The 27,680-nt window shown below is 43.5% G+C and overlaps 1 protein-coding gene across 1 annotated transcript in view; it reads right to left on the bottom strand.

Moving 5' to 3' along the window:
* Positions 1 to 5,253: 5,253 nt before the first annotated feature.
* Positions 5,254 to 27,680, bottom strand: part of LOC126473796 (uncharacterized) — an 88,820-nt gene continuing 66,393 nt past the window's right edge. Inside the window, exon 4 of the mRNA XM_050101073.1 lies at positions 5,254 to 5,890. Within this exon, the coding sequence (XP_049957030.1) occupies positions 5,586 to 5,890 (305 nt within the window). The 3' untranslated portion in view covers positions 5,254 to 5,585. The remainder of the gene's footprint in view (positions 5,891 to 27,680) is intronic.

The raw sequence follows: 27,680 nt of genomic DNA, 5'->3' as shown, positions 1-27,680 counted from the left end.
ATGTTTATTTTCCAAAACTGGTTGACATCATTAATGGCATATGATACAGAGGAACGAAAAAATGTAAGTAAACTGATTTCTACCAAATGACAACGGTATATATAGAAGGAGTACTATAACTCTACTCATATTACGTACCTCTGTAGTGTGTAACTGTGCATGGAAAAGGATGTTGGAAGATCTCCTAAATTCATATGATCTGATGCAATCTTTTTTTTTTCAACCAGGGTGCAGGGGAACAGTAGCACAGCTATTGACAATATTTTCATTCATTCTTCATTGCCGGTCGTAGTGGTCGTGCGGTTCTAGGCGCTACAGTCTGGAACCGAGCGACCGCTACGGTCGCAGGTTCGAATCCTGCCTCGTGCATGGATGTGTGTGATGTCCTTAGGTTAGTTAGGTTTAATTAGTTCTAAGATCTAGGCGACTGATGACCTCAGAACTTAAGTCGCATAGTGCTCAGAGCCATTTGAACCATTTTAGCCATTCTTCATTATCAGATGGTCATTCTGTTAGTAAAAGGGTGAATGGGCTTTCAGACCGTGATGCACAGATTTTAACTCTAAAACGTTTTTGTACTCAAACAGCTGTTATATATAACTACAAACTATGTGGGAAAGCTGATGCAGCGGCAATAGAGAGTTTTTTAAACCTCGTGAAGGAGTAAGAGTGGCAGGATGTTTATAGAGCCAATAATGTTGATAACAAATATAATGGTTCCCTTAACTGGTTTCTCGTGCTCTCTGGAAGTTGCTTTCCGTTAGAACGTTCTAAACAGGGTACTAGCAGTAAATGGCAGCATGGTTGGCTCACTAGCAGTATAAGGATATGTATAACCAAGTGGGTATTATATCAAAATGTTAGCAGTCACAATCGAACAACAGTTGCTCATTACAAGCAGTATTCCAAGGTGCTTCAAATATTATTACGAAGGCAAAGAGTGTGTGGTAAGCAAATAGAATAGCTAATTCACAGGATAAACTTAAAACCATATGGTCAGTCACGAAGGAAGTGTCTGGCCAGCATCGCAAGATCGACGATATTAAGCCAGTTGGTAGTAAAAACATTTCTGTCGCTGCTAAGTCCGATATATGTGCAGCATTTAACAATCGCTTTCTGAGAATTGGTGGTGAATTAAATGAAAACCTAGTTTCTTCAAGGAATCATATAACTCTCTTGGAATGCCTTTCCGAGACTGATGACTAAAGTAATCCTCTGTGATTCTGACAAGGGGGGATTGATTCAATAATTGAATCACTGAAGACAAAGGACTCTCAGAGATATGGCGAAGTACCTAGAAGAATATTAAAGCAGTGTGCTGCACATGTTAGCCCTATACTTAGCCATATTTGTAATTTTTCCTTTAGGAATGGTCAGTTTTCTGAACGATTGAAGTAATGAGCAGTAAAGCCGCTTTATAAAAAGGAAGAAAGGAATACTGTACACAATTTTAGACCTATGTCTATGCCATCAGTGTTTGTTAAAGTTGTTGAAAAGGACGTGTATATAAGGATAAGTGATCATTTTATTTCACAGAATTTGCTACCAAATTAACAATTCGATTTTAGAAGTGGTTTAACTGAAAATGCTATATTCTCTTTTCTCTGTGAGGTAATCGATGGATTAAACAAAAGGTATCGAGCGCTAGGCATCTTTTTTTATTTAACTAAGGCATTTGATTGTGTTGCTCACAAAATATTACTCCAGAAGTTGAACCATTAAGAAATATGGAGAGTTGCTCACAATTGGTTCACTTCTTACTTTCACAACAGATAATAAAAGATCATTATACACAGTGTTAAGAATAGCTATGATGCTCCGTCTGAATGGGGCATCGTCAAATGGTGGTGGTGGTGGTGGTGGTGGTGGGGGGGGGGGGGGAGATATGGAGTGCCTCAGGGATCAGTGCTGGAGCCTCTCCTGTTCCTTATTATAAATGATATGTCCTCTAGTATTACAGGTGATTCTAAAATATTTTTGTTTGCTGATGACATCAGCTCGGTAGTAAAGGGTATTGTGTGTAACATTGGCACTGTTTCAAATAATGGCTTGAAGAAAACAAACAAACGCTAAATCACAGTAAAACTAAGATTTTACATTTTCTAACACACAGAACCCGACCTTTTAATTTCACAGAATGGGCATACGATTAGTGAAACTGAACAGTTCATATTTCTTGGTGTTCAGATAGGTAGCACATTGTCATGGAAAGACTACGTTCAGGATTTTCTTCAAAGACTTAACGCTGCCATTTTTACTATTCGAACGGTATCTGAAGTAAGTCACAGCTCAACACGAAAAGTAGTTTGCTGGTTTTGATCCGTATGATGTATGGTTTTATATTTTGGGGTAACTCTTCTCATTCTCGAACGATATATTTGGCTCATAAACGGGTAGTTCGGGCATCAAGGGGTGTTAAGTTCGCGAACGTCTTATCGGCCCCTGTTCACTAGTCTGGGTATTCTGAAATTGGTATGTAAATACATATATTTTTTACCGTCATTTCTATTTAACGATATCAGCTTATTCCCAAAAATTAGCAGCTTTCACTCAGTTAATACTTGGCCGAAATCCAGTCTGAATTTGGATCGCACTTCCTTGATTCTTGTGGAGAAAGGTTTTCAGTGTAGTGTTGCATCCATTTTCAGTAAGCTACCACAAGAATTCAAAAATCTTAACAGCAATCCACGTGCTTTCAAATCTAAGCTGAAGAGTTTCCTCATGCGTCACTCCTTGTATTCTGTCGAGGAGCTCCTTAAAAATTAAGCTGATTCTTGTGTTATATTGTTGATTGCGTTTGCATAAACTTATGGACAGTATTTTTTTGGATTCATTAACATTTTACTTTATGTGTTATTTTTATGTTTTAATTTCATGTACTGACACGTTCCATGACATTGAAGATTTGGTCCTCAATTTGGTCCTACATAACTAGAAGTAAAATAAAGCAGTGACATACTTGTCAATTAATATGACGGGATCTGAAACGCGTCCTATTGCATAGTATACAGTTTGCAAATCTTAGGCAGTGACAATTCTTCATAACATTTAACATAATTATGATATACTGAAAAGATGGAACTGACAGAACAAAGAGTCTACATTAGTCGTGTTTTGTTAATTCAAACACACACACACACACACACACACACACACACACACACACACACACACCACACACACACACACACACACACACATTACAGTTTTTCAGCAAATCGTTCGTGAAGGTAGAATACATAAAAGAAAGTATAAAATAGCAAGAAACTCCGACGTATCACATCCAATTAGACATTTTTATATCGAGGACATAGACTCCAAACAAACATTAGCTGGTTAAAACACTTCTGAAATTTTGTTTGTGCATCTTATCCCGTAAGCATGTTGTCCGTTTGTTTCGTCATATGGGTGTATATTTCAAATAATTCTAGAATATTTAATAATTTGCCTTTTTCTGCTTTATGGAGAATGGTCTGGAGTCTACGTCCCGCATGTAAAACTGTCTAATTTGACGTGATATGTTAGATTATTTCGAAATTTTGTACCTTTAGTATATTCTACCTTCATGTAAAAATGTCTAAAAATTGTAATTTACATGTATGAACGTATGTCGCAAAATATTATCTTAGAAATAACAAAAGACAGGTAATGTACACTGTTCAACCTGTCAGTCCCGTGTTTACAATTATGTCACACGTCATCAAGAATTGTGACTGCCTAAGACCTGATAGGAGTAATATACATGAGAACCTGTATGCTATGTTACAGAACAGATTTCATTTCTTGTCGTGTTAACCGACATGCTTATCAGTGCTACAGACGTAAATAATGTAAGCAGACTTGTATTACTGCCGCTATATATACACTTGTCATTTTGTAGAAACCAATATAGATAGTTTGTTTCCCTATATCAGATGCCACTGATGATGGGTTATTAACCCGCAGACCGATTTTGGCAAATAAACATTTCTGTGCAGCTTTGATAAATTTCTGAAAGTTGTGGAGCAGCAAGCATTCAAGAGCATTAGTCTGTCAGATAGTTACAAAAACGAAGCCATTGAGCAATATAAGATTAAATGACAGTTACATGGCTATAAACAGTAAAAATAATACAAAATTTTGAAAAACACAGGCCTCAGTCGCCAACACAATTAATTTGTAACCTAGGTTTCAGTGTCACAAGGGACACCTTCTTCGGAAAAATTAAAACTAAATGTTACAGCATAACGTACCAAAAAAATACGAAAGCTGTGGTCATACCTGACAGCGTCAGATAGTCAGAATTAAAATAAAACGCAACAGAGGTGCAAGCCACTAGGGCCTGCCGTGTGTCCTCTGCTACAGTCAACACAAAACTGAAACATGTGACTTGTGCGTCACGGCAACTTCAAGACAATCTGGTGGCTAATTGGTAAAACAAGCTATTTTGTAACCCACTCTCTTAACTGCAGAGAGGGAAATAAAGACCTGAGCGGTGTACATGAAGTAATTACAATAGCGGGATACTGCATGATATAAAATACAACTAATGAATGACTGGCTGTACTAAAAAATTCCAGAATAAATGCATAAAGAAGACATACGAAATAATCCATTAGATGACATTACTGATTGCTTTAAAGATACGTTATAAAAACCAAAAAAGTTTTTTTTTTTAATTTACGTATATGAGCCGTAAGAAGTAGAAAGAAAAGGTATTTCTGAATCTGCAAGAAGTAATTGGTACATCAAAGTGTTAGATCTCGTCAAGCAGCGGCTTTATACAATTGAAATAACTTCTTCCGCGCAACTGCACCTGCTCGTCATTCGAAAGTAAATGCTTGAAAATGTCCAGCTCCTCTAAAATATCAAGTTCACGCCCTTTTTTTTTTCAGTACGCAAAATTTCCAACTTCTCAACTCCTTAAGGAGAGTGTCCTGTGATTAACAGGTGATCTCCTAAAGAAGAATTAGGGGCACACGAACCGTTTTTCCTCAGAAAATGTTCTTTACAGCGAATTGAATAGGCACGTCCTGTTTGACCGATATAATAGGCGCCGCAAGTGTCACATGAAATCTTGTAGACACTAGAATTATGCAGAGGGCTAGTAGTTGACTTTAAATTATGGATGACATTTTTCTGAGGATATCAACAAAAAAAAAAAAAAAAAAAAAAAAAACAAAAAAAAAAACAAAAAAAAAAAAACACGTAAAAATAATATTTTATGTTACAAAATAAACATGGTGTAATTGTGCAGTTAATTTATGTTTGGCGTTTAGTGTACTAGTAAAACAGACCATTTTATTTCAGATCTCTTATACAGCGCTTTCGGTGCGAGATTCACAGTTAGCAAGTAGAGCCGAGCTATAAAATGGTTGTATGTAAACAGATGGCCCCAAAATCTGTTTTCACGACATACACGCATTATTAATGATAGTTCTAAATTTAATTTGCCTAGAGATAGGTATCTTGTGATTCGAGCAGCACGAACTGCAGCAATAGTGAAAACGACACCTGCTGTAACAGCAAGTACTGCGTGCTGCTGTTTTGAGGGCGCGGGTGGACCACCTGTTGGCAGCCGGCAGCGGCGCGGCGGCGGTCAGCCGTCAGACGTCGTAGCGCACGGGCTGCAGGGCGGCGTCCCCCGCGCCTCCGCCGGCGCCAGAGCCTGCTCCCACCCCTCCCGGGCTGCAGGCGTCGGGGTGCTGGCGGTGGCCGAGCGCGGTGTCGTTGAGGCCGGCTCGCGCCAGGCCGCGGTGAGCCGCCAGCAGCTCGGCGTCGCGGCCCGTGACGTTGAAGTCGCGCGCCAGGATCACGCCGTAGCACTGCTGGGCGAACTTGTTGCACGAGGCCAGCGACAGGAAGCCGCCGTCAGCGGATAAGTCTAGCACCTTGTATCCCACCTGGTATCCTGAGCGGAAAAAAGAAAAGTGTCACTCGAAACACACATATACACACACACACACACACATTCAGGATTTGCACCACAACATGGGAACACTGCAAGAATTACACTACTGGCCATTAAAATTGCTACACCAAGAAGAAATGCAGATGATAAACGGGTATCCATTCGACAAATGTATTATACTAGAACTGACATGCGATTACATTTTCACGCAATTTGGGTGCACAGATCCTGAGAAATCAGTACACAGAACAACCACCTCTGGCCGTAATAACGGCCTTGATACGCCTGGGCATTGAGTCAAACAGAGCTTGGATGGCGTATACAGGTACAGCTGCCCATGCAGCTTCAACACGATACCACAGTTCATCAACTGTAGTGACTGCCGTATTGTGACGAGCCAGTTGCTCGGCCACCATCGACCAGACGTTTTCAATTAGTGAGAGATCTTGCGAATGTGCTGGCCAGGGCAGCAATCGAACATTTTCTGTATCCAGAAAGGCCCGTACAGCACCTGCAACATGCGGTCGTGCATTATCCTGCTGAAATGTAGGGTTTCGCAGGGATCGAATGAAGGGTAGAGCCACGGGTCGTAACACATCTGAAATGTAACGTCCACTGTTCAAAGTGCCGTCAATGCGAACAAGAGGTGACCGACACGTGTAACCAATGCCACCCCATACCATCACGTCGGGTGATACGCCAGTATGGCGATGAAGAATACACGCGATATCGCCATCATGACGCTGTACACAGAACCTGAAGTCATCCGAAGAAATGACGTTTTGCCATTCGTGCATCCAGGTTCGTCGTTGAATACACCATCGCAGGCGCTCCTGTCTGTGATGCAGTGTCAAGGGTAAACGCAGCCATGGTCTCCAAGCTGATAGTCCATGCTGCTGCAAACGTCGTAGAACTGTTCGTGCAGATGGTTGGTGTCTTGCAAACGTCCACATCTGTTGAGTCAGCGATCGAGACGTGGCTGCACTATCTGTTACAGCTATGCAGATAAGATGCCTGTCATCTCGACTGTTAGAGGCACGAGGCCGTTGGGATCCAGCACGGCGTTCCGTATTACCCTCTTGAACCCACCGATTCCATATTCTGCTAACAGTCATCGGTTCTCGACCAACGCGAGCAGCAACGTCGCGATACCATAAACCGCAATCGCGATGGGCTACATTCCAATCTTTATCAAAGTCGGAAACGTGATGGTACGCATTTCTGCTTCAAAACGAGGCATCACAACAACGTTTCACCAGGCAACGCTGGTCAACTGCTGTTTGTGTATGAGAAATCGGTTTTAAACTTTCCTCACGTCAGCACGTTGTAGGTGTCGCCACCAGCGCCAACCTTATGTGAATGCTCTGAAAAGCTAATCATTTGCATACCACAGCACCATCTTCCTGTCGGTTTAATTTCGCGTCTGTAGCACGTCATCTTCTTGGTGTAGCAATTTTAAAGGCCAGTAGTGTACATGCTTGAACATAAATGCAGATGCATCTCGCTTCCGCCGATAACATACACTAAAAAGCCAAAGAAACTGGCATAGGTATGCGTGTTCAAATACATAGATATGTAGACAGGCAGAATACGGCGCTGCCGTCGGCAACGCTAATGTAAGACACCAAGTGTGTGGCGCAGTTTTTACATCGTTTACTTATGCTCCAATGACAGTTTATCAAGAGCTAAGTGAGTTTGAACGTGGTGTTATAGTCGGCGCACCAGCGGCGGGACACAGCATCTCCGAGGTAGCGATGAAGTGGGTATTTTTTCCGTACGACCATTTCACGTGTGCCGCGAATATCACGAAACTGATAAAACACCAGTTCTCCCACATCGCTGCGACCGGAAAAAGATCCTGCAAGGAAGGGACGGACGACGACTAAAGAGAATCGTTCTATGTGACAGAAGTACAACCCTTCCGCAAATTGCTACAGATTTCAGTGCTGGGCCATCAACAAACATCATAGGTATGGGTTTTCACAGCCGAAGGCCCACTCGTGTACCCTTGATTACTGCGCGACACAAAGCTTTACGCCTCGACTGTGCCGATCAACATCAACATGGGACTGTTGATGACTGGAAAAATGGTGCCTGATCGGCTGAGTCTCGTTTCAAATTGTATCGAGCGAACGGATTCGTACAGGTATGGAGACAACCTTATGAATCCATCGACCGTGCATGTCAGCAGGCGACTGTTCAAACTGGTGGAGGCTCTGTAATGGTGTGGAGCGTGTGCAGTTGGATTGATGTAGGACCCCTGATACGTATAGATACGACTCTGACAGGTGACACTAAGTAAGCATCATATCTCATCAGATGCATTCATTCGTGTCCAGTGTGCATTCCGACGGACTTGGGCAATTCCAGCAACTTAATGCGAGGCCCCACACTTCCAGAATTGCTACAGAACACTCTCCTGAGTTCAAACACTTCCGTTGGTCACCAGTCTCCCCATACATGAACATTATTGATTACATCTGGGATGCCTTGCAACGTGCTGTTCAGAAGAGATCTCTACCCCCTCATACTCTTACGGATTTATCGACAGCCTTTTCAGGATTCATGGTGCCAACTCCCTCAAGCACTGCCTTAGACACTAGCCGCGTCAATACCACGTCTTGTTGCGGCACTTCTGTAACAGTTTCTTTGGCTCTTCTTCAGTGTATAAGATTCCATCCAAACCCCTGTTAAGTCGGCTAGCTCCACATATAAAACAATACCGAGAATGCATCAAAATGGGAAGGTCATGCAACGAGCAGATCTACTACCTGAAAACAAATGTCTCTGAGCACTATAGGACTTTAATTCTAAGGTCATCAGTCTCCTAGAACTTAGAACTACTTAAACCTAACTAACCTAAGGACATCACACACATCCATGTCCTAGCAGGATTCGAACTTGTGACCGTAGTGGTCGCGCAGTTCCAGACTGTAGCGCCTAGAACCGCTCGGCCACTCCGGCTGGCACCTGAAAACAATATCAACAACACTAGAGTCCAGGAACACCACAATAACATTAGTCGACTTCAAAAATTCTATGACTTCACAGAACGAGAAACAGGCTTCGAAAAGTTGGAAGAAAAGAAGGAGGACAACAAGACCAGAAAGCTGATCCAGGAAACATTAACAAATACAACACCCAAAGTACAGTTTATGGAAGAGATCTAGGACCCATTCGAAATCAAGACGAGAATCAGGCAGGGAGATGGCCTGTCACCCATTCTACTTAACTGAGTTTTGGAGAAAAAAATCAGGACATGGGACAAAGGAGTCAACGGGGTAAAGATACAACGATGAAACCGTCAACATAACATGTCTGGTCTTTGCCGATGATATAGTCATGATAACAAATAACGGAAAAGAAGCTAAAGATGCTCTACAGACTCTACACCGAATCTTAGCCAAAACAGAACTACAAATCTTATGAGAAATACTGCAGTACATTGACACAAAATCCACAGACAGACAACCACTGATAAGAAAGTATGTAAAGCTAACACAAATAGAAAGTTTCAAATTTCTGGGAGAGATTATACAGAAAATAGGACTCAACTCGACATCCAATGGATGACAAAAATCATACAGACTTATCATTACAATAACAGAAGGATTTCCATCAACGCCAAATTAATACACTACAGCACAGTAGTCCTATCAGAGGCCTCAGAAACAACAGTAATCAAGGGAAGGACGAAAATCAAGGAGCTGGAAAAACAAGAGAGGAAAAAACAAAGATCTACGCGCCGATTCATAAAGAGGGGATCACAATAAAGATACCTAAAAAGAGCTGTACGAACAGATGCTGACGATTATAGACAACATCAGAAAAAGAAGCGCAACGCTCTACGAATACACACATAGGATGAACGAAAATAGATTGGCCAAGAAATTTTTTAACGTAGTGACACCTAATAATGTGAAAAACAAGTGGGTAAAGGAAATCATGGAAGACCTCAACAAATTAAAAATCTCGATATAAGACACGACAGACAGGGAAAAATGTAGAGAAAAAAATTAAAAATTTCAGCAAACATCCATAGAGAAGAAAAGAGGACTTTCCATTCCCACCGTCCCCAGAGGAGGGAGTGGGCTGCGTAATATGCAGCTCTGCAGCCTACAGTAGAGGTCTAGGGGTAGCGGCTTTGATTCATAATCAAAACGTTTTCGGTCCCAGGTTCGACCCCCGCCACTAAATTTTGATAAATAACCAGCATTGGCGGCCGAAGACTTCCGGCATAAGAAGTCAGCCTCATTCTGCCAACGGCCTTGTCAAAGAGGGCGGAGGAGCGGATAGAGGTTCAGGGCACTCTCTTGTCCTAGGGGTGGGAAATTGCCCCTAAAGGCGGAAGCATCAGCAATGATCAACGACATGAGGATGCAGAAGGCAATGGAAACCACTGCATTAAAGACACGTAACGTGTATCCACAGGACATGTGGCCTGTAATTGAAGAAGTGTCATGATGATCTCTCCATTGGCAAAAGATTCCGGAATAGTCCCCCATTCGGATCTCCGGGAGGGGACTGCCAAGGGAGAGGTTACCATGAGAAAAAGATTGAATAATCAACGGAAGGATAACGTTCTACGAGTCGGGGCGTGGAATGTCAGAAGCTTGAACGTGGTAGGGAAACTTAGAAAATCTGAAAGGGGAAATGCAAAAATGACTCTGAGCACTATGGGACTCAACTGCTGTTGTTATTAGTCCCCTAGAACTTAAAACTACTTAAACCTAACTAACCTAACTAACCTAAGGACATCACACACATCCATCCCCAAGGCAGGATTCGAACCTGCGACCGTAGCAGTCGCACGGTTCCGGACTGCGCGCCTAGAACCGCGAGACCACCGCGGCCGGCGGGAAATGCAAAGGCTCAATCTAGATATAGTAAGGGTCAGTGAAGTGGAAGGAAGACAAGGATTTAAGGTCAGATGAGTATATGGTAATATCAACAGCAGCAGAAAATGGTATAACAGATGTAGGATTCGTTATGAATAGGAAGGTAGGGCAGAGGGTGTGTTACTGTGAACAGTTCAGTGACCGGGTTGTTCTAATCAGAATCGACAGCAGACCAACACCGATAACGATAGTTCAGGTATACATGCCGACGTCGAAAGCTGAAGATGAACAGATAGAGAAAGTGTATGAGGATATTGAAAGGGTAATACAGTATGTAAAGGGGGACGAAAATCTAATAGTCATGGGCGACTGGAATGCAGTTGTAAGGGAAGGAGTAGAAGAAAAGGTTACAGGAGAATATGGGCTTGGGACAAGGAATAAAAGAGGAGAAAGACTAATTGAGTTCTGTAACAAGTTTCAGCTAGTAATAGCGAATACCCTGTTCAAGAATCACAAGAGGAGGAGGTATACTTGGAAAAGGCAGGGAGATACGGGAAGATTTCAATTAGATTACATCACGGTCAGACAGAGATTCCGAAATCAGATACTGGATTGTAAGGCGTACCCAGGAGCAGATATAGACTCAGATCACAATATAGTAGTGATGAAGAGTAGGTTTAAGTTCAAGACATTAGTCAGGAAGAACCAATACGCAAAGAAGTGGGATGCGGAAGTACTAAGGAATGACGAGATACGTTTGAAGTTCTCTAACGCTATAGATACAGCAGTAAGGAATAGCGCAGTAGGCAGTCTCTAAAAAGGACTAGCACAGAAGTTGGGAAGGAAAACGTAGGTACAAAGAAGGTAGCTGCGAAGAAACCATGGGTAACATAAGAAATACTTCAGTTGATTGATGAAAGGAGGAAGTAGAAACATGTTCCGGGAAAATCAGGAATACTGAAATACAAGTCGCTGAGGAATGAAATAAATAGAAAGTGCAGGGAAGCTAAGATGAAATGGCTGCAGGAAAAATGTGAAGACATCGAGAAAGATATGATTGTCGGAAGGACAGACCCAGCATACAGAAAGTCAAAATAACCTTTGGTGACATTAAAAGCAACGGTGGTAATATTAAGAGTGCAACGGGAATTCCACTGTTAAATGCAGAGTAGAGAGCCGATAGGTGGAAAGAATACATTGAAAGCCTCTATGAGGGTGAAGATTTGTCTGATGTGATAGAAGAAGAAACAGGAGTCTATTTAGAAGAGATAGGGGATCCAGTATTAGAATCGGAATTTAAAAGAGCTTTGGAGGACTTACGGTCAAATAAAGCAGAAGGGATAGATAACATCCCATCAGAATTTCTAAAATCATTGGGGGGGAAGTGGCAACAAAACGACTATTCACATTGGTGTGTAGAATATATAAGTCTGGCGACATACCATCTGACTCTCGGAAAAGCATCAACCACACCATTCCGAAGACGGCAAGAGCTGACAAGTGCGAGAATTATCCCACAATCAGCTTAACAGCTCATGCATCAAAGCTGCTTACAAGAATAATACACAGAAGAATGGAAAAGAAAATTGAGAATACGCTAGGTGACGATCAATTTATCTTTAGAAAAAGTAAAGGGACGAGAGAGGCAATTCTGACGTTACGGCTAATAATGGAAGCAAGGCTAAAGAAAAATCAAGACACTTTCATAGGATCTGTCGACCTGGAAAAAGCGTTCGACAATATAAAATGGTGCAAGCTGTTCGAGATTCTGAAAAAAGTAGGCGTAAGCTATAGGGAGAGACGGGTCATATACAATATGTACAACAACCAAGAGGGAATAATAAGAGTGGACGATCAAGAACGAAATGCTCGTATTAAGAAGGGTGTAAGAAAAGGCTGCAGCCTTTCGCCCCTACTCTTCAATCTATACATCGAGGAAGCAATGATGGAAATAAAAGAAAGGTTCAGGAGTGGAATTAAAATACAAGGTGAAAGGATATCAATGATACGATTCGCTGATGACATTGCTATCCTGAGTGAAAGTGAAGAAGAATTAAATGATCTGCTGAACGGAATGAACAGTCTAATGAGTACACAGTATGGTTTGACAGTAAATCGGAGAAAGACGAAGGTAATGAGAAGTAGTAGAAATGAGAACAGCGAGAAACTTAAGATCAGGATTGATGGTCACGAAGTCAATGAAGTTAAGGAATTCTGCTACCTAGGCAGTGAAATAACCAGTGACGGACGGAGCAAGGAGGACATCAAAAGCAGACTCGCTATGGCAAAAAAAGGCATTTCTGGCCAAGAGAAGTCTACTAATATCAAATACCGGCCTTAATTTGAGGAAGAAATTTCTGAGGGTGTACGTCGGGAGTACAGCATTGTATGGTAGTGAAACATGGACTGTGGGAAAACCGGAACAGAAGAGAATCGAAGCATTTGACATGTGGTGCTATAGACGAATGTTGAAAATTAGGTAGACTGATAAGGTAAGGAATGAGGAGGTTCTATGCAGAATCGGAGAGGAAAGGAATATGTGGAAAACACTGATAAGGAGAAGGGACAGGATGATAGGACATCTGCTAAGACATGAGGGAATGAGTTCCATGGTACTAGAGGGAGCTGTAGAGGGCAAAAACTGTAGAGGAAGACAGAGATTGGAATACGTCAAGCAAATAATTGAGGACGTAGGTTGCAAGTGCTACTCTGAGATGAAGAGGTTAGCACAGGAAAGGAATTCGTGGCGGGCTGCATCAAACCAGTCAGTAGACTGATGGCAAAAAAAAGTAGAGAATAAACAATAAAAACAGAGGATAAAAAGGTGACTGGTGTAATCTGCAACAGGGCGAAAATATAAAACAAGGGGTTGGTGATGCTGATTGAAACACATAGTAATTAGACAGGTTCAATTAAAGAAAACATGGCGACAGTCTGAATTTTGTTCGCAGGAGTTAAAAAGACACCTAGTGACAGGATGGTTTTGTTCATAACATGTAAAAAAAAAAAAAGAAAAAACGGGACGCGCAATACTGACACATCACTTAAGCACTGCATTATAGAGGAAACACGAAAGCAGTTGGTGGGGGCGAGGGGGGGGGGAGGAACTGGTCAGGGGAGGTGGGAAAATTGGGGAGGAGGAGAAAAGCAACATGTGGGGGGGGGGGGGAGCCGATGGAGGGAGATGACACACACAGGGTGTATGTGAGAAGGAGTGTGGAAAGGCAGTGGAGGGGAAAGCCAAAGGACTTAAGGAAGAGAAAGTTGTCAAAGAGAGGGTAGGCGGGGAAAAAGAAACAGGATGGAAGTGGACAGAGGGAGCCTGGGAAAAGGACAGAGGGAGGTAGGGGGAGGCGAGGATCAGATTTGATATGAGGGATAAATGGCGGAAGAGAAGCCATCATCTGGGAGGGGTAGATGACAGAAGCCACCTTAGGAAAGGAGATGAAGTGTGTAGAGATGGAGTGTAGGAGGGACGCAACGGTGAAAGTGCGGCAGCAGGCAGGAGTTCAGAGGAGCAACCAGGGGTTGTGGGGGGGGGGGGGAGATCAAGTCAGCGGGAGGTGTAGAGGACTTGGATATGTTCGAGGGAAAGGAGCAGATGGGGGAAATGAATCAGGTCAGAGGATCCGCGTGGGGGACGGGAGGCGGAAGGCAAGGTGTAGTGCATGGAGCTCAAGGATCAGGAGGGACTTATAGAATTTTGGGGGGGGGGGGGTGGATATCCAGGCAGGACCGGCATAACAGAGGATGGTACAGATTAAGGATGTGTTGGGGTCGAGGATGGTAGAGGGGTTCAACCCCAATGTCTGGCCAGAGAGGAGTTTAAGGAGTCAGAGGGTGTTGTGGGCTTTGTATTTGAGAGAATTGCGATGAGGGATCCAGGTGAGGTGACTGTCAATGGTGAGTCCAAGGTAGGTGAGAGTGGGAGAGAGAGGCAGACAGGACAGGTGCAGATGGTAATGGAAAAAATCAAGGAGACGGAAGTAGCTAGTGGTACAACTTATGGTGATTGCCTTGGTCTTGGAAGGATTGATTTTGAGGAGCCACTGGTTACACCATGTGGCAAAAAGGTCAAGATGATTCTGGAGAAGGCAATGGGACCATTTAAGGGTAGGAAAGGGCGCAAAGAAGGCAGTGTCATCTACATACAGCAGGAGGTCGACTGGAGGGAGAGGGTTGGGGCGTATCTGCTATGTACAGGAGGTAGAGGAGAGGGGAGAGGACAGAGCCCTGGGGCACAGCCACAGATGGATAAAAGGTGCAGGAATCAGCGTTATGGATGGTAACTTAGGAGGGGCAGTGGGAGAAGAAGGAGGCAATCGGACAAACATAGTTGATACGAAGGTGAAGGTCTGGAGTTTAAACAGGAGACTGGGATGCCATATGTGATCATAGGCCTTTTCGAGAACTAGGGAGGCAAAAATGACAGAGACGGGAGTTAAGCTGGACGGAGAGGAGATGGGTGAGGTTTAGGAGTTGGTAATAGGCAGAGAGAGTAGGTCTGAAGCCACATTATGTTTTGGGGAATAGGTTGTGTCGGTGGAGGTGGTGACGTCATAAGCGAGTGACTGCGTGTGAGATCGCTCTCCAAGTTTTTATATAATTTTAGGTTTCAGATACGTATTTTAACGATTTTTGTGATAATATTTACTATATAGGTGACGTATTAGTGGTTTCTTCATTCACCTCTGTCTTTCTTGTGTTGTGACCTGATATTTTTGAGTGTTTCGTATCGAGCAACTAACCTCTTATCTGTGTTTACATTTCGCGCTGACCAGTTGTAGCTGTAGCGGCGCATCGAAAGCTAAGTACTAATTAATTGTTTGTGTATAGTGGTTTATTTAGGAACTTTAGTAGTCTTCAACCGGTGTTTTTTGTGTTTTGTGGTGAAATAATTTCAGAAGAACCTTTTGGGAACTGTTTTCAGCTTCGTTACTGTGTCATTAGACGTTTGATTTTCTTTCTGTATTAGTCTTTTGGTATATTCACATTTGTTGTTTATTAATACTGTTAATAATAGTAGTTACTTCCCTTGTAGAGTAAGTCTGTGATTATTGTAGTCAGATTTTTAACATCTTATTGTAGTAGCGGAACTTAGCAAAAGTAAAATTTTACCATGAGTGAGAAGTGTGGGCTTTGCCGTAGGTTCGTGAGTAGTGGATTGCGTTGTGAGACTTGTTCGAAGTATTTTCACTGGGGGGGGGGGGGGGGGGGGGGAATGCAGTGGGGAAGCCAGTGGGCATTCTGGTGAGATCCTCTCCTGGAACTGCAGGTTATGTAGCAAGAGTAAGTTGATAGAGGAGCAGGAGCGTAAGATCTGTGCCCTTCAGGTGCAGTTGAAAAACGCACAGGAGGAGCTAGATAGGATGAGGAGGGAGAACGGGGTTGGGGAATGGAAGCTGGCTGTTGGCAAGCGATCTGCTAGGACAAGAAGATTTTCAGATAGTTTTACTATTGGTGTTTACGATAGATATGACCAACTGTCAGAGTCTAGTGGAGAGGAATCTCTAGTAGCTGTAGATGTAGGAAGCATGCAGCTGACCTCAGTAGTTACGGTGGCTAGAACAGTTGCATAGTCGAAGAGGAAGAAGAAGTTTCTGCTGTTAGGTAGTTCTCATGGCAGAGGTGTAGGTCAGCAGTTGCAGGAAGTGCTGGGGAGTGAGTACCAGATCACCAGCATTGTGAAGCTTAATGCAGGATTGGCTCAGGTGACTTAACATAGGGGAGTTATGTAGGGACTTTAATAAAGAGGATCAGGTAGTGATTGTGGGTGGGGCTGGTAATAGTACTGATAGGGATGGGGAGAATAACATAGATGGTGACCTGGAAAAGATAGCAACTCAGACTGGCAACACGAATGTGCATTTCGTGGAACTGTTTCAGCTTCACGATCGGCCTCACCTTAATACAGCCGTCAGGCGTAATAACATGAGACTTGGGGGTGCGCTGATGACAGAAAGCGTGGGTCACATTTCAGTGGTGTCGGTGGAGTCTATCAGCAGGACGGGTTTGACTAGACATGGCCTGCACCTCAACAGGTATGGGAAGGGGAGGATGGCAAAGCTTATAGGTGACAGCATAGGTGGGGTTGGTGGGATCACTCATGGGAAAATTCCTGCAGTAGTGGGTGTTAGAGCTGCACCTTTTTTAGACTGAAGTCAGCTGACAGGTATTCCTGTTTAAGGGAAGTCTCTCTAACAAAGGAATCACTTTTGAAAAAGCTTAGGTATCCGAGTAATGAGGGAATTAGTGTATTTCATCAAAATATACAAGGTATTAGAGATAAAGTAAGTGAACTGCTTATAGATGTTGACTCTGAAATGGAGGAGCATTTCAGGTAACAGTCTCGGAACACTTTTTTCTAAGACCGTTTGGTATATCTGAACACTTCTTAAATAAGAAGATAATTCAGAGGCTTCCTTTACAAGGATACAGGTTGGCTGGCAGCTTTTCGAGGAGCTCTTTGCGGTGTGGGGGAGTAGCCATGTGTGTGAAAAACGGTATCCCATTTGAGTCAATCGATGTTTCAAAGTACTGCACTGAAAAGGTGTTTGAATGTTGTGCAGGTGTGGTTAAATTTAACGGAGCTAAACTTCTAATTGTTCTTATTTATAGATCCCCAGACTCAGATTTCACAACATTTTTCCTAAAGCTAGAGGAGGTTCTAGGTTCACTTTATAGGAAATACAAAAAGTTAGTTATATGTGGGACTTCAATATTAATTGTATAAGTGATTCTGCAAGGAATCTTATGCAAACCGTATTCTTTCCAACAAGAGTGAAAGAGAACAGTAGAACAACCATAGACAACATTTTTGTTCATTCCTCATTACTAGAAGGGAATTCTGTTAGCAAAAAGGTGAATGGCCTTTCAGATCATGATGCACAAATTTTAACTCTAAAAGATTTTTGTGCTGGAACACGTGTTAAACATAGTCATCAGCTGTTTAGGAAAGCTGATCCAGTTGCTGTAGAGACCTTTTATCAAGGAACAAGAGTGGCAAGATGTTTATAGCGCTGATATAGTAGACGATAAATATAATGCTTTTCTCAAAACTTTTCTCGTGCTCTTTGAAAGTTGCTTTCCGTTAGAACGTTCAAAACAGGGTACTAGCACAAACAGGCAGCCTGGGTGGCTGACTAGAGGGATAAGAATATCTTGTAGAACAAAGTGGCAATTATATCAAAACGTTAGAAACAGTCAAAATCTAAATGCAGCAGCCCATTACAAACAGTATTGTAAGGTGCTTAAAAATGTTATTAGGAAGGCAAAAAGTATGTGGTATGCAGATAGAATAGCTAAGTCTCAGGATAAAATTAAAACCATATGGTCAGTCGTAAAGGAAGTGGCTGGTCTGCAGAGACAGGTCGAGGATATAGAATCAGTGCGTAGTGGGAATGTCCGTGTTACTGATAAGTCGCATATACGTTGGTTCTGAGCGCTATGAGACTTAACATCTGTGGTCATCAGTCCCCTAGAACTTAGAACTACTTAAACTTAGCTAACCTAAGGACATCACACACATCCATGCCCGAGGCAGGATTCGAACCTGCGACCGTAGCAGCCGCGCGGTTCCGGACTGTGCGCCTAGAACCGCTAGACCACCGAGGCCAGCTTGCATATATGTACAGTATTTAATAATCACTTTCTGAATATAGCAGGTGAACTAAATAGAAACCTAGTCCCAACAGGGAATCATAAGCGGTCTTAGAAAAAAGTGTTCCGAGGCTGTTACCTGAAATGCTCCTCCATGATACTGACAAGAGGGAGATTTAATTATTAACTCAATCACTAAAGACCAAGAACTCTCATGGATATGACGGAGTATCTAGCAGAATACTGAAGTATTGTTGTATGTATGTTAGCCCAGTACTTAGCCATATCTGTAATTTTTCCTTTAGGAGTGGTCGGTTTCCTGACCGATTGAAGTACTCGGTAGTGAAGCCACTTTATAAAAAGGGAGACATTAATAATGTTGACAATTTTAGACCTATTTCTATGCCATCGGTGTTTGCTAAAGTTATCGAGAAGGTTGTATATACAAGGTTACTGGAGCATTTAAATTCACATAATTTGCTGTCAAATGTTCAGTTTGGTTTTAGAAATGGTTTAACAACTGATAATGCTGTATTCTCTTTTCTCTGAGGTTTTGGACGGATTAAATAAAAGGTTGCGAACGCTAGGTGTTTTCTTTGATTTAACGAAGGCTTTTGACTGTGTTGACCACAAAATATTACTGCAGAAGTTGGATCATTATGGAGTAAGGGGAGTAGCTTACAATTGGTTCGCCTCTTACTTTAAGAACAGAAAGCAGAAGGTAATTCTCCGCAATGTTGAGAGTGGTAGGGATGTTCAGTCCCAATGGGGCACTGTGAAGTTGGGCGTTCCCCAAGGGTCGGTGCTGGGGCCACTGCTGTTTCTTATTTACGAGGGCAGTTCAGAAAGTAACCTCCGGTTGATTTAAAAAAATACACCAAGTTAAATAAAAATATTTTAATATATACATCTTACAACTACATCTTTGCACTATTTTTCTACATAGTCTCCATAGCGATTGAGGCACTTATCGTATCTCTTCACAAGCTTTGAAATTCCTTCTGCATAAAAATCACCCGCTTGTGCCTGGAGCCAGCCTGTGACCGCATCTTTGAGCTCTTCGTCGTCATCAAACCGCTGTGACCCGAGCCATTTCTTCAAATGCATGAAGAGGTGATAATCACTTGGCGCCAGGTCTGGGCTGTAAGGTGGATGGTTGATAACGTCCCACTTGAAGGACTCAAGAAGGGCCGTTGTTCTGTGAGCAGTGTGAGGACGGGCGTTATCGTGCAAAAAAACGATACCGGAAGTCAGCATACCACGGCGTTTGTTCTGTATAGCCCGTCGTAACTTTTTTATTGTTTCACAGTACACGTCTTGATTAATGGTCGTACCACGTTCCATGAATTCAACCAACAACACCACTTTGGCATCCCAAAACACCGTTGCCATCAGTTTTCTGGCAGAAAAATCTTGAGAGGCTTTTCTTGGTTTTGTAGGCGAATTTGAATGTGCCCACATCTTTGATTGTTCTTTTGTCTCAGGGTTCACGTACTTAATCCAGGTTTCGTCACCGGTCACGGTTCTGTTTAACAATGGTCCTCCTTCGTCCTCATAACGTGTCAGAAAGTCTAATGCAGAGGCCATTCTTTGAGTTTTGTGGTGGTCGGTAAGAATTTTGGGCACCCATCGTCCACAGAACTTACGGTAACCCAATCTTGCTGTCACTATCTCGTACAAGAGAGTCTTAGAAATCTGTGGAAAACCAGTAGACAACTCCGACATTGAGAAACGTCGATTTTCACGAACTTTTGCATCAACTGTTTGAACGAGTTCATCAGTCACCAATGATGGTCTACCACTCCTCTCTTCATCATGAACGTTTCCTCGTCCACTTTTAAATAAACGTACCCATTCACGGACAACTCCTTCACTCATAACTCTTGGTCCGTACATGGCACAAAGCTCACGATGAATAGCTGCTGCAGAATATCCTTTGGCTGTAAAAAACCTTATGACAGCACGCACTTCACATTTGGCGGGGTTTTCTATTGCAGCACACATTTCAAACTGCCACAAAAACTAAACTAGCGCAGGTACGACGTTCACTCGACCACGGCTTGATGCCGACTGACCTGTTGAGTGCGTGAACGCACAGATGGCGTCGCTACTCCCCCACAACCCGCACTGTGACCAATCGGAGGCTACTTTCTGAACCGCCCCCGTATATAAATGATATGCCTTCTAGTATTACAGGTGATTCAAAAATATTTCTGTTCGTTGATGACACCAGCTTGATAGTGAAGGATCTTGTGTGTAATATTGAAAGAGTAACAAATAATGTAGTTCATGAAATAAGTTCGTGGCTTGTGGAAAATAATTTGATGCTAAATCACAGTAAGACTCAGTTTTTACAGTTTCTAACTCAAAATTCAACAAGAACCGATTTTTTGATCAGACAGAACGGGCATATTATAGGCGAGACGGAATAGTTTAAGTTCCTAGCCGTTCGGATAGATAGTAAGCTGTTGTGGAAAGCTCATGTCCAGGATCTTGTTCAGAAAATAAATGCTGCTTTATTTACCATTAGAACAGTATCTGAAATAAGTGACACTTTAACACGAAAAGTTACTTCGCATATTTTCATACTCCTATGTTGTATGGTATTATTTTTTGGGGTAATTCTTCTGATTCAAAAAGGGTATTTTTGGCTCAAAAAACGGGCTGTTCGAGCTATATGTGGTGTAAGTTCGAGAACCTCTTGTCGACCCCTATTGAATAGTCTGGGAATTCTGACATTGCCCTCACAGTATATATTTTCTTTAATGTCGTTTGTTGTTAGCAATATTAGCCTATTCCAAAGAGTTAGCAGCTTTCACTCAGTTAATACTAGGCAGAAATCAAATTTGCATGTGGAATGCACTTACTTGACTCTTGTGCAGAAAGGAGTGCAGTATTCTGCTGCATCCGTTTTCAATAAGCTACCACAAGAACTCAAAAATCTTAGCAGTAGCCCAAACTCTTTTAAGTCTAAACTGAAGAGTTTCCTCATGGTTCACTCCTTCTATTCTGTCGAGGAGCTCCTGGAAGAGCTAAAAAATTAAGAAAATTCCAGTGTTACAGTGTTGATTTTCTTTATTTAAACTTACGACTTGTCACCTGAATATTTTTTTTTTTTTTTGTATTTCATTTTATCTGTTTCTAATATCGTGCTATAATTTCATGTATTGACTCGTTCCATGACCATGGATACTTCTTTCTTAATTTGGTCCCACGGAACAATAAATAAATGAATGATAAAGTGAAGGATGCGCCTGGTAAGGATGGATTCCAAGAGCTTGTTGAACACCAAGGTGAGACATGTAGGGTGATAGGAAGAGGCATCAGATGGAGGCTTGTTAGGTTTGGGGAACATAAGGATACAGGAGGTTTTCCACAGGTCGTGGTAGAAGCCGGTGGCAAGGATTACGTTGTAGAGGGCGGCAAGGACTGCAACGAAGGAGGGAGGGCAGTGTTTAAGATTGCTAACGCGGTCATGTCCAGGGATGGTGTTGCGTTTAGTGTGGAGTGTGAATCTGATGTCCTGTAGAGTTATGGGAGTCTTGAGTTCTGATGGTGGTGTGTGGCCCAAGTACTGAAAGCTAGGAGCAAGGGGAGAAGTGGAGGTATCTGTACGCGCGATGACGTCGGGGAAGAGGTGATAATGAAATTGGGGATCATCTGGAATGGAAAAGACATCAAAAAGGTGGGAGGCAAAGTGGCAGCCCTTTCTGAGGATGTCAGGAAAGGGACGGTCATCAGGGAGGAGAGGGTACTGCGGGGTAGGCCGTTTCCCAGTACGGGAGTGGAAAGCAGACCAATACATGGAAGAGTTTATTGGGAGTGTGGATTTGAAAAAAAACACATAAAGTGAATATATGAGTGGTTTTTGGGAAGAAAAGAGAAAGAGACAGAAAAGAATGTCTTGCAAACTGATTGGGTTTTAGTGCTCTCGTTATCGTTACGGGGAATTAATGATAATAATAAGTAATACTAAAAATACAGATGCTGACAGAGACTACAGGTTGGAGCGTTGTGTACAGTGCATTCACATTAATGTGACAACCGCCTTTGTTCGCCTCAACATGCAATAACGAATCAGACAGCAGGTGGCAGCGCTAGCAGTGGAGGGTATGTGCGTGAAAAAACAGAGCAGTCATTGTCGAACGATTTATCTGACGTCCAAATGGCATCACCATTGGCTTTCGGGCCAAGGGCGAAAGCATTCCAAAATGGGCTGTCGGCGTACCGCCGTCTTTAACGTACAAATATACCGTGAACGGCAAATGGCGCTATCCAAAACCGGTAACTGTTCTTCAAAAAAAAAATGGTTCAAATGGCTCTGAGCACAATGGGACTCAACATCTTAGGTCATAAGTCCCCTAGACCTTAGAACTACTTAAACCTAACTAACCTAAGGACATCACACACACCCATGCCCGAGGCAGGATTCGAACCTGCGACCGTAGCAGTCGCGCGGTTCCGGACTACGCGCCTAGAACCGCGAGACCACCGCGGCCGGCAACTGTTCTTCACCGCGGGCCATAGATGGCAGGGGTGAACGACAGCTGCGGAGATGTGTACGGGCGAATAGACATACAACTGTAGAGCAGTTGACCGCCCAGATGAACCAAGGGGCTACCAACAGTTTCTACTCAACGATCGTTCAGAAAACGTTAGTGCGTATGGGGCTCCGCAACAGGCGCCTGCGCCTGGTTCATGCACCCACGCTGCCTTCTGTTAGTCGGTGACGAAGGCTGGAATTTACACGCCAGTACCGCAACTGGACGCCCGCGGAGTGGCGACAGGTGGCCTTTGCAGATGAATGTACTGACTTGGCAGAAAATCCTAACAAATTTGGTCTTATGTCAAAGCGGTAGGTGGATCAAAACAAAATGTCCAGACACTCTGTGACCAAAATGGTACTGAAACAGAGAATGACAGACTGAAGGCCGAAATACTAAATGTCTTTTTCCAAAGCTGTTTCACAGAGGAAGACTGCACTGTAGTTTCTTCTCTAGATTGTCGCACAGATGACAAAATGGTAGATATCGAAATCGACGACAGAGGGATAGAGAAACAATTAAAATCGCTCAAAAGAGGAAAGGCCGCTGGACCTGATGGGAATTTTGGAACACGTATTATGTTAGAGTATAATGACTTTTCTGGAGGCTAGAAATCTACTCTGTAGGAATCGGCATCGGTTTCGAAAAAGACGGTCGTGTGAAACACAGCTCGCGCTATTCGTCCACGAGACTCAGAGGGCTATAGACACGGGTTCACAGGTAGACGCCGTGTTTCTTTCGCAAGGCGTTCGATACAGTTTCCCACAGTCGTTTAATGAACAAAGTAAGAGCATATGGACTATCAGACCAATTGTGTGATTGGATTGAAGAGTTCCTAGATAACAAAACGCAGCATATCATTCCCAGTGGAGAGAAGTCTTCCGAAGAAAGAGTGATTTCAGGTGTGCCGCAGGAGAGTGTCATAGGACCGTTGCTATTCACAATATACATAAATGACTTTGTGGATGACACCGGAAGTTCTCTGAGGCTTTTTGCAGATGATGCTGTGGTGTATCGAGAGGTTGTAACAATGGAAAATTGTACTGAAATGCAGGAGGATCTGCAGCGAATTGACGCATGGTGCAGGGAATGGCAATTGAATCTCAATGTAGACAAGTGTAATGTGCTGCGAATACATAGAAAGAAAGATCCCTTATAATTTAGCTACAAAATAGCAGGTCAGCAACTGGAAGCAGTTAATTCCATAAATTATCTGGGAGCACGCATTAGGAGTGATTTAAAATGGGATGATCATATAAAGTTGATCGTCGGCAAAGCAGATGACAGACTGCGATTCATTGGAAGAATCCTAAGGAAATGCAATCCGAAAACAAAGGAAGTAGGTTACAGTACGCTTGTTCACCCACTGCTTGAATACTGCTCAGCAGTGTGGGATCCGTACCAGATAGGGTTTATAGAAGAGAGAGAGAAGATCCAACGGAGAGCAGCCCGTTTCGTCACTGGATCATTTAGTAATCGTGAAAGCGTTACGGAGATGATAGATAAACTCCAGTGGAAGACTCTGCAGGGGAGACGCTCAGTAGCTCGGTACGGGCTTTTGTTAAAGTTTCGAGAACATACCTCCTACGTATATCTCGCGAAGAGACCATGAGGATAAAATTAGAGAGATTAGAGCCCACACAGAAGCATACCGACAATCCTCCTTTCCACCAGCAATACGAGACTGATATAGAAGGGAGAACCGATAGAGGTACTCAAGGTACCTTCCGCCACACACCGTCAGGTGGCTTGCGGAGTGTGGATGTAGATGTAGATATACACTGCTGGCCACCGTAAATGCAACACCCTGAAGGAAGCATCCGAATCAAGTGAAATTTACGCCATGAGTTTGCAGCGATGAGATATGCAACTGATTAGAATTTCAGCGCAGACGCACATCACGCGCGCCTGTGGCGCCATCTCATAGCGCTATTTAAGGCTTGGCGATTTCGACGAGTGTACGTTCGGCACGTGTGTTTACCTTTTGGTTGTTTCACAAGACGATCAGTTATGCCTCGTAGACAACAGCAAACATCTTTTGATCAAGTATGCGAGTTCGACAGAGGAAGGATAGTGGCTTACCGAGATTGTGGATTATCATACAGAGAAATCGCTAGTCGTGTTGGACGAAACCAAACAACTGTAATGCGGATATGTGACCGTTGGATGCAGGAGGGTACGACGGACCGACGTGGTCGATCGCATTCACCTCGGTGCACCACTGCACGTGCTGGTAGGCAAATTGTGCGCATGGCAGTGACATCCCGAACCATAGCACAGCACATTGCGTCTGTAACGCATCATCCAGTGTCTCCGCGTACCATTCGACGCCGTTTACGGCAGAGTGGTCTGTCCGCAAGACGTTCATTGCTTCGTCTGTCATTGACGCAGAACCACAGACATCTCCGTCGCCAATGGTGTGATGACAGACAGATGTGGACGGCAGAATGGAATGACGTTGTCTTTACTGACGAGGCACGCTTCTGTCTGCAGCACCACGATGGTCGGATTCGAGTGTGGAGACACCGTGGAGAGAGGATGCTGGACAGCTGCATTATGCACCGCCACACTGGTCTTGCACCGGGTATTATGGTATGGGGCGGTATTGGGTATTACTCTCGCACGCCTCTAGTACGCATTGCCGGTACTTTAAATAGCCGGCGCTACATATCCGAGGTGCTGGAGCCAGTTGTCCTTCCTTACCTTCAGGGCTCGGCCACAGCCATATTTCAACAGGATAATGCGCGACCACACGTGGCACGCATTGTCCAAAGGTTCTTCGTCAATAACCAGATTGAATTGCTTCCCTGGCCGGCTCGCTCTCCGAATCTTTCGCCGATAGAAAACATGTGGTCCATGGTTGCTCAACGAGTGACCCAGATTACATCCCCAGCTGCCACACCAGATGATCTCTGGCAACGTGTGGAAGCTGCGTGGGCTGCTGTACCCCAGGAACACATCCAATGTCTCTTTGACTCAATGCCGTGTGGCAGTGGTGATCTCCAACAATGACGGCTACTCTGGCTACTGATTCTGGCAGGAACCACATGTCACAGGCGTCTGTAAACGTAATCATTTGATACTTGGTCAACATGTTATCTACAAAATAAATTTTGTTGTGCTACCTCTTGTCTTTCTTGGTGTTGCATTTACGGTGGCCAGCAGTGTAGATAGAATCACTTTTTATGCTCCATCGGGCAGATGGCCGTTGGCGTGTACGACATGAAACATCTGAAAGCAAACAGTGTTCGGACAAAATATTGTTCTGGTTGGTGAGTTTTTATTTAGCCAAGATCGTACGAAATACATTTGTGGATGGCTACGTTCAGCAAACTTTAATGGCCATGAGAGTGCAGTACATACAGTGGCAATAAATTATTGTATGTTATGGATTTGAAGACGACGTTAAAATTTTTCCGAAATTAGTCGTCACATATGCATTTCCTGCTATCTGGCTTAAATAAAATTTCTCCAGCCAGAAGATTATATGTTTCATAATAAGAGCTCGCGCTTCTGCCGACGATGTCAGGTAACCATAGTCTTCGGAAGAGTCCAGGCTAGAGCAGGGAGCGTCATGATCTATGGAATGTCTCCATGGCACTCCCTGGGTGATATCGTCATCATGGAAGGCACAATGGAACCACAAAAGTATGCATCTATCCTTGGGGACCATGTGCACACCTGCAAGTAGTTGGTTTTTCTTTGGCTCGATGGCATCTACCAATAGTACAACGTGTCAAACAGCTCGCAGTTTACGTGCGTGACTCGAGGAGCACCACGATAAGTTTTTCGTACTCCCACAACCACCAGGCTGGAAGGATTTCAACCCAGTCGAATATCTGTGGGATCACGTCGATTGTGCTGTCCTCGCCATGGATACTCAACTGAAAAGCGTAACGCAGCTGGCCACAGCACTGGAGTCGGCATGGTGGTCCGTACCTTCCAGAACCTCAGTGACACGCTTTCTGCACGACTCGCAGCAATCTGCGCAGCAAACGGTGGTTTCTCAGGCTTTTGACCTACCGTCAGATTAATGTGTCGGGACAGTCTATTTGTCCACGAAAGGAACCTGTGCAATGTCCTCAATACGTTGCAAGTTCAGTCGTGGTCAGAACAATGTCCTGTGTAGCTTTAAGTCCATTATGTCGGAGCTAAGTGAATTCGACCATGGTCAAATAGTTGGTGCTCGTATGTCGGATGCTTCTTTAAGCAATGAAGCTGAAGTGTTTGGTAATCCAAGAGCCACTGTGTCGAAGATTTACACCTCACACAGGGAAAGCGGGAAAACGCCGCCCGCTAAGTTACAGCGTGAACAAAACTGTGCATTGACTGATCGTGACAGACGGTCATTGAAGAGAACTATGACCAAAAACAGAACACCACCAGAAAAAGTCGCTGTAGAACCGAATGTCGCACTCGCGAATCCTGTCAGCACCAAAATAACACGAAGGAACCTTCATTCTCAGGGAATTGCAGGGCCAACTGGAAATCCAGAACCACTCATGATTGGTGTGGTGGAAAATGTGATGCCGAAGCCATAAAAACTCAACTATGGAGCAGTGGAAGAAAGTCATTTGGACGGATGAATTATTTGACACTATTTGCAACGTCTACCGAATTCACGTCCCACGAGTAAACCATGGTTGGGATTCATAATGATTTGGGCATCCAGACACTGGAATTCCATATGCCCTATAGTTACTCTGCAAGGCTGCATTACTGCCAAGAATTATGTGACCATTTTCGCTGATTAGATCCGCCCCATGGTTCTAAGTCTATTCGCCAATCGTAATGCTATGTTGCAAGACG

Source organism: Schistocerca serialis, chromosome 4, assembly GCF_023864345.2.
Source record: "Schistocerca serialis cubense isolate TAMUIC-IGC-003099 chromosome 4, iqSchSeri2.2, whole genome shotgun sequence".
NCBI classification, from domain to species: domain Eukaryota; kingdom Metazoa; phylum Arthropoda; class Insecta; order Orthoptera; family Acrididae; genus Schistocerca; species Schistocerca serialis.
This window is presented reverse-complemented; position numbering and strand designations above follow the sequence as displayed.